The sequence below is a fragment of the Notothenia coriiceps genome, unplaced genomic scaffold, assembly GCF_000735185.1.
Source record: "Notothenia coriiceps isolate Sejong01 unplaced genomic scaffold, NC01 NC01_scaffold00036862, whole genome shotgun sequence".
Classification (NCBI taxonomy): Eukaryota; Metazoa; Chordata; class Actinopteri; order Perciformes; family Nototheniidae; genus Notothenia; species Notothenia coriiceps.
Window position 1 is genome coordinate 1 of NW_011369563.1, and position 7979 is coordinate 7979.

The window sequence follows — 7979 nt, forward strand, 5'->3', positions numbered from 1 at the left end:
TTCAACCTTCCTAAATGTTCCCACACCACGCCGCTCCTCCGCTCCCTTCACTGGCTTCCAGTAACTGCCAGAATCCACTTCAAGACAATGGTACTTGCGTACCATGCTGCGAATGGATCTGGCCCTTCCTACATCCAGGACATGGTTAAACTGTACACCCCAGCACGTGCACTCCGCTCTGCATCAGCCAAACAGCTCGCTGCACCCTCACTGCGAGGGGGACCCAAGTTCCCATCAGCAAAAACACGTGGGTTTGCTATCCTGGCTCCAAAATGGTGGAATGAGCTCCCCATTGAAATCAGGACAGCAGAAAGCTTACACATCTTCGGCGCAGAAAACTCATCTCTTTGGACTCCACTTCGAGCGATAGAACTATTAACAAAGCACTTATATACTAATAAAGGACTGGCTTATCTAAAGCCAGTTGAGTAGCACTTGAAATGTTTTAGCTCTATGAAACCTGATGTACTTATATGATTCTGTTTTCTTCAAGTTTGTATTTTGTTGGTCGAACGCACTTATTGTAAGTCGCTTTGGATAAAAGCGTCAGCTAAATGCAATGTAATGTAATGATTCAGTTTAAAAGTATGCATAACAAAGAAAAGCTGCAAAGTTTACCTATCTACCTATGAGTGACTGGAACAATACATACAAATATACAATTTAAACCATTTCATTTTATTTTATTTAACCAGGAAGATCTCATTGTGATTAAACATTTCTTTCTCTCTCTTCTCAAGAGTCCTGGCCAAGTTAGGCAGCAGCAGTTAAAGAAGGCAATCACCTAGTCAATGAACTGTCTAATCGTTTCAGCTCTACCAAGGATTTTATAGCAAATAATAACCTGCATTGCTGAGTGTGCAAATACCTTTCACTTTTAAGAACTCTCTCCAAGTTGAATTCTTGGAGGTACTGGATGAGGGGCCCCAGACAGCAGATCACTTGGCTCTCCAAGGATGCTACACTCGAGAGAGAGCGAGAGCCTGAAGGATACAGAAATACAAACATGTCACAGATAAAACAGCCATGAGTCACAGGCACACTCCTTACACACATCCAGCGTTTGAGAGCTGAATGGCTGTCTTGCTCTCATTGAGAATTGAGAGTATGTGAGTAACTGAGGGTTATATAGAGTCAAGGATTTAAAACCAAAAAGCACCCAGAGGCACAAACACACCTTTCTCCTGGGCGTGGCAGTAGAACTCTGTGGCTGTGTTCATGGCCGAGGTGAACTCAAACTGAGCGCTGTCCCTCTTCTCAACTCTCACTCGGTCATCAGCCTGAGCGCTGCAGGAGGACAACAGGACAGCATAGATTTAAGTTGTGCTTGTACAGATGAGTAGATGAAGGAAACACAACCTCTGATATCTGATCATTTTCCTGTCTGTGAGGTAAATTAGACACAGAAGCACTGCATGTTCCAGCCTTCCTGTTGTTCAACCACATTCAGTGGACACACACACACACACACACACACACACACACACACACACACACACACACACACACACACACACACACACACACACACACACACACACACACACACACACACACACACACACACACACACACACATCTCCCGGTTCGGCGTTGCTGCTTTCAAGGACTCGGTTGCTTTGTCCGCTGTTGTTGCCAGGGCAACCAAGGCAAACACGTGGCTTTGAACACAGTGCTGCTGGAGCATTTTCTTTCTTCCACTTCCTAATGCTTAAACTCACACACAAACATACATACACACACACACACAAGAATCATTATCTCTCACTTCAGTCACTGGTAAGACTGGGAGCAAAGATTGCATGTTAGTGATCAATAGACCGCATATTGTGCCCTCAGTGCAAACACGACCATTAATCATTTAAGCAGTCAATTCAACCATATTATGGGGTTTACGAGAACAGCGACAATTGCTGCTATCGATCCAGGGACACAGCAGTGTTGTGTGGCATCCTGCAAAACCCTGAGAGGCCCCAGGAAACAACAAATCTCATTCAAGTTTATGCCACCAATTTGTCAAAATGTACCCTTAAATAACTAGGAAACACATGCTCCGCTCTTCTGGTAAGTAGCGTTTAGATTATTTTATGTTGCTTTCCACCCCTATAAAAGAAGGTGATTTTTTTGTTTTTGTTGCTTGAAGATATTGAATGACATGAGTATGACACAACAGCCATGGGATCCAGCTGTACTAAGGTAGCCAAGTTAATTTATATCTATATTGCGCTAATTCAAGATATCTCAAGACATTTCTCTATAAACCAGTCTTTCAAATATAGAGAAGCATTGATGCAACTGTATTTTGAGTTTAATGCCAAAAACCGCAAGCTAACATGGTTACAAAGAGGAAGCTATAATGCTGATGTTAAAAAGGAATCATGTTTACAATGTTTCACATGTTTACTCTAATAGCACTACACACAGAACAGAGTGTAGTGGATGGGAAGGCAAGTTTTGCAGATATTTGTATGATTTTCAAACAATAAGCTCAAATTAGCTCCATCCACCTCCATTGTACTGGCGGAGAAACATACCTCTGACACAAATATCTCAGAATCTTGCAAAAATAAAAACAAAAACAATTCCAAAACAAAAGGCAAATGAGAAAAGTATGTGACATTTTTTTTTTTCTGGGTTTAATCATGTGTCACTGCAGATGTGGGTTCTTAACAATAAGACATTTGTTTTGTTTTGTTTGCCTTCATGATGGTGATCAATCATAAGCAGTGATGTTAAAGGTTAAGGCAGAGATGTTAGAGGCAGAGGTTAATGTGCAAAACAGATCAAGGCGCTCGATTAGTATCTATTTCTGTAGGGTGAATACAAAGCCCTGAGTGGCCGTTTAAATCAATACCGACATCAAACACAAATTATGTTTTGTGTGTCGGAGTGTCTGTGATCGACTTAAAATCTTAAAGAGCAAGAGCCTTTGTGTTGACAGCATCATTCATTCAGCTCTCGATGTCACTGCTCTCATCCTGACTCATGACTCCAGGCTGAGAATAAGTAAAGTAATATTGAACCAAGATACTCCCATCCTCCCAGGGACTCATTACCTGCCTCTCCATGGACACACATACATCCCGTTGCTAGGGGGCGCTTGTCGTCAGCCAACCCCGGAGACACGGAGGCTGTGAAGCTAACGTCAGCAGCCACAAAAACCCCTCTTCTAAATCGCCTGGGTGGCTCTTGCTTTAAGATTTTTAATGGGTGGGATTAACAGCAATATAATGTGTCATTGCAAAACATCTATTTCCAAATAATTTATGCTTTTAAAGTGTCATTCATTTCAGTCGGATGAATAAAAAAAAATCATTGAGGAAAAAAATCAACTAGAAGAATATTGTGAAAGGTCTACAGTAATAGTGATCTGTAACAGGCTTGTGTGAATATAAATGTGATGAATTTTCTATCCGAGCAGAACAGACCGAGCTGCCCTGTATTTGTATGATACAGGCTGCAAATTGAGAAGAGTCTTGTCTCTGATGAGCACAACGCTAGAGAGCAGTGCTGTTCAAACACATAATTGGAATGGCCTTTACAGGCCCATCTCCGCTATAATCACTCAACACAGACGGCTGAGAAAATGAGGAGGGGGAGAGAGAAAGACGGAGAGGAATGAATACAAATGAACCACATTTTCTAGAATTGAATTTAAACAAAGAGGGAAAAAAAGAAGCCACCGGAATAAAAAGAAAAAGGTGAATAAGGAGATATGTGCAAGTTCAAGGAGTCAAAGACAAAAAGTGGCAGAGATCCTTCCCATTTATCTAACTATTCCCCTCTAATCTAATCCACTGCACTGCCTCCCACTCCCTCGTTTCATTTTCAGAATATAATGCAATCACAGGCAGCCTCCAGAGGAGCCCGTCCCTGCTGGTGTGAACATGCTGGGTGCAGACTATCAGCAAAGAGGATCTGAATGGCGGCACAATGAAAGGCAACAGGTTTCTGGAATTCATCAGCTCAAAAGTCACTGTTGCTGACCGTGTGAGTCAGCCGGTGAAAAGAAAACACACGGTTTAGCTCCGTTTGGTATCTTGGTCAACACTGGAGCCCACATTCATTATATTGAGGTATGTTTTTGCATTGGCGCGTCGGTTGTAACAACAAAAAAACTCACAACTCCCTGTTGTACCTGGTTTGCGTATATATGCTCCTTATCACTGAATGGATTTGACTGCCAAATGTCTGAAATCATTCGAACCGACAATGAGAATGTGAACTTTTTAACTATGTGCTTTAAAAGAGCAGCTATTATATAAAGCAGAGTTGAAGTGAAGTGGAGTAGAGTAGTTGGGGTAAAACATTGAACAAAACATTGGGATAAAGGTAAAACTATAAGTAGTAACCCCCCCTGATTCGGTTTTCCAGATGGCTATGTGAGGTTTGTGCTGTATCTACATGCAGGAGAAATAAAATGTCCATATGAAAAACTGCTAAAAACAAGCTAATCTGCATTTATCCTATCAGTTTATAGATATAGAACATTTTACCCTGGATGGACATGAAGCTGTTTACACTGTGACTAAAATGTTAACTTTATTCAAAAATATTCACCTATATGTATTTCAAAAATGGTAAATGTTGTGCAGATTGTAAAAGAAGGATTAATTTTTAGACCCATATATATTTATTGATTGCTCCATAGGACAATCCACCAGCTGCAGTTTGAAAAATAGCATTTATTTATTTTGCCTCAGATAGAAAGTTGTAAAGCCTGAAATAACAATGTATCATTAGTAAAGTTTGCTGGGGCCTTCAGGGCCACCAGAAAACTTGTATTAACATGTTTACACATTTGACCAATGAAATAAGCTAAATACTTTATCTTGCAATAATCTTTATTTGTAAAGCAAGTATCATAAAAACGTCCGTTTGCGAGGAAGATCACTTTATGAACTTTTAAAATAGATAAAGCCTGGTTGTTGGCCCCTTGTTGGCCCTGTGGTCCATAACTAAACAAGCCCAGAGAGATGGAGATAGAAACTGTCTACCTGTTGAGGGGAAAACTGAACACAATCCCTCAAACTCTAACTCACAAATACACACACACATTTAAAACCACACAGAACATACTGTCCTGTACTAAACAGGGAGGTTGTGGCTCAGTGGTTAGTGTGCTGACCTTCGGATCATAGGGTCACAGGTTCAAATCCCGCTGCAGTCAACATTCCGCTGTGTCTTGGACAAGACACTTCATCCCAAATTGTTCCTGTGGGGATTGCCCATAGTATTGTCGCTTTGGATAAAAGCGTCTAACAAGTGACATGTAATGTAAATGGGAGCAGACTGCTCTCTAGTGGCCTGACAGCAGATTACCTGGCGGCAGCGATGCTCTGCAGGAGTCTGTGAGTCTGCTCTGAGAGGTCAGAGGGCACCAGGATCTCCACAGGGTTGATCTTCAGTACACGACCCTCCAGCTCGGAGCGAGACGCATCATCAGGAAAACAATCCAGTAACACGTCACCTGTGCTGGGCTGGACTGCCTGCAAACAAACACAAACTGAATGCACACACTCATGCTTTCCTTCTAAATCAGATTATGGTAAAGGCGTACAGCTTGTACTCAAAGTTCACGTTTTACAACCAGCTGTGATAGACATTAACTTGTTTTTTAAATGTTCTTGCAAAACTTTATCCTCGATATCAGCGCAGGGCTAAAGAATCTTCTATTACCATTATGGTATTTTGTGATATAGTTAAAATCTAGAAACCTTATCTTGGAAACAAATTGAAATACTCTTAATTCTTAATAATAAAAAAAAGAAACATCTGCTTTTGGCTAATCAAGTAGATTCAAGGGAAGTGATAACGCTTCCTCAAATGTAAGTCAAAGACCACAGATGTTCAGGGGAGAGCTGATTAAGAGCAGATTTGAAATAATCTCTGACTGCTGACAATTATTTATTTATTAATTACTGTTGTGTCCGGGTCATATGGCCTAATTAGTCTATGCCGATATAGGACTTCTTGTTTATCTCCATATATCATTGAATCAAGATATGATTACATTGAAGGCCATACATTATCATATTGAATTTTCTCCTATCCCACTCAATGTATGCATATTTGTAAAGTAACCCACTACTTCTCCGCATGGACCAAGCCTCCTTAATGATTACAGAGATGTAGAAATTAGATGACATTTTAATAGAGTGGTATTTCAAACCCTTTACATAAAAATAAACAAAAGAATGTGTACAAAATATAGATGAAAACATTCTCTTCTTTTTACATAAACTATAAATATGAATTTGCTTTAAACTGAAGAACCTGATTCAGCTCCTTGCCTGAGAGCATCTGTAGTTTTTATGAATACGAACTGATCAGACTCACCACCAGCCCCACAGTGAGCTGCTTCTTTACTTTGTCCCAGCTCTCACTGATACACAGCAGGAAGCTGTCGAGGGGGTCCGACACCACGTCACCAGAGACCCCCCCATCCACAGCCCCCAGACTGCCCACCGGGTTCACATCTCAGAAAAACTGTCAAGGACACCACTTTAGAAAGACAGACACACACACAGATATTCACGGTCTGTAAGGATACCCTCTCCCACCAGAGTGGACTTGGTGTACAGAGCGCTCAGCTGACGAGCGAAGAGAGCGCTCTTATTGGCTCCTGAGGCCTTGATTGCAGACGTCTCAGTCTGCTTTACCACACCAACCTATAAAATAAGGACAATAATATTGAGAAACAACGTAACTCTAAACAGCTACTATATAGGAAATATATGCAAGATATATTTCACACCTTGTGTCCATGGGACACCAACCGTCGGACGTGAACAAACAGACGGTGTGTCGGGATGCTGCACGTCATGAAGTTATGATCCAGGTGACAGAAGATATTCAGCTCCTTTGCAGCAATCTGCTCACACAAACAAAGATTACATCTGTCATGGCTTTTAGATGAAGGAGGCCACGTTGCGTTTTCAGGCAAAATGATCTGGGTCTAGCAGCAGAGTATATACAATTTGAGCTTAGAGTTAAAAGTGATGGAAATGGAGGATTCAAATGGCATGATTACAAGTTACATTTTATTATCTGAGAATCACAAATCAGTAATAATCAGATACAAATATTTTAAAAAAATGTTACAGCCACTACTAGTGCTGTGTACCTGGACTCACATTCAGGTTCAGGTCCGGACTCAAGTCCAGAGGTTCAGGTTCAGGTCCGGACTTATAAGTCCGGACTTGTGTCAAGTTGTGTGAGTAACTAAAGTGAACTTATTGTGAGCTAATTATCAATTGAAAATAAACTCATAATCAACTAAAATTCAAACTCGTCAGGTTTATTGTGCCCCCTTCCAACTTGTGTCTACACCATGTCTTTTCTAGAACTCTACATGTGTTACTAACTACACAACACAACTACATACATAGTGATGTACATACAAGACTCAATATGCAAGAGTACAAGTCTGTGTTCTTGTTCAAGAACAACAACATATTGACATTGTCTGGGTGAAGTGTTGCTCTTTCGGCAGACACTATATCACCATACATACAAAGGAGTTAGCTTAGCTACACTACCAAATATGGCAACCAGCATCCCACGCTGTCAGTGTCCACTATGTCTAAGCCAGCTTCCCTTGACGTCACACAGATCTCGCGAGCAGTTGCGATATTTTGCGAGACTTCGTGAGTTCAGTAATGGCCGCCATATCAGAAAGCCAAAACAATGTTTTTCGTCTTTTCTCAGCGCAAATTTCTCGATCTATGGAAGGTTTTAGATGGTTTAGAACAAAAAGGAGAATATACGTAAGTTCCGGTTCCCGACGTTCCGGTTTTAACCGGACTTGAACCGAAACTTTTTACAAGTCCAGTACCGGTTCGGCGTACCGGTACGCAGCACTATGTGTGTGTGTGTGTGTGTGTGTGTGTGTGTGTGTGTGTGTGTGTGTCTCACTTGAAGCAGTTTTCCTCGTAGATGCTGTTCCAGACTCTCCAGGCTGAAGGTCCTTTGTATCC

The 7979-nt window shown here is 41.3% G+C and overlaps 1 protein-coding gene across 1 annotated transcript in view; it reads right to left on the reverse strand.

Annotated features, from left to right (window-relative positions):
- Positions 1-868: 868 nt before the first annotated feature.
- The window catches only part of LOC104964225 (DNA mismatch repair protein Msh3-like), a gene marked incomplete at its 3' end in the record, with an annotated part of 9153 nt that continues 2042 nt past the window's right edge, over positions 869-7979 (reverse strand). The window contains exons 2-7 of the mRNA XM_010792966.1: positions 6758-6874; positions 6554-6671; positions 6340-6479; positions 5323-5489; positions 1178-1287; positions 869-983 (exon numbers count right to left, since the gene is read on the reverse strand). Of these exons, the coding sequence (XP_010791268.1) occupies positions 869-983; positions 1178-1287; positions 5323-5489; positions 6340-6479; positions 6554-6671; positions 6758-6874 (767 nt within the window). The remainder of the gene's footprint in view (positions 984-1177; positions 1288-5322; positions 5490-6339; positions 6480-6553; positions 6672-6757; positions 6875-7979) is intronic.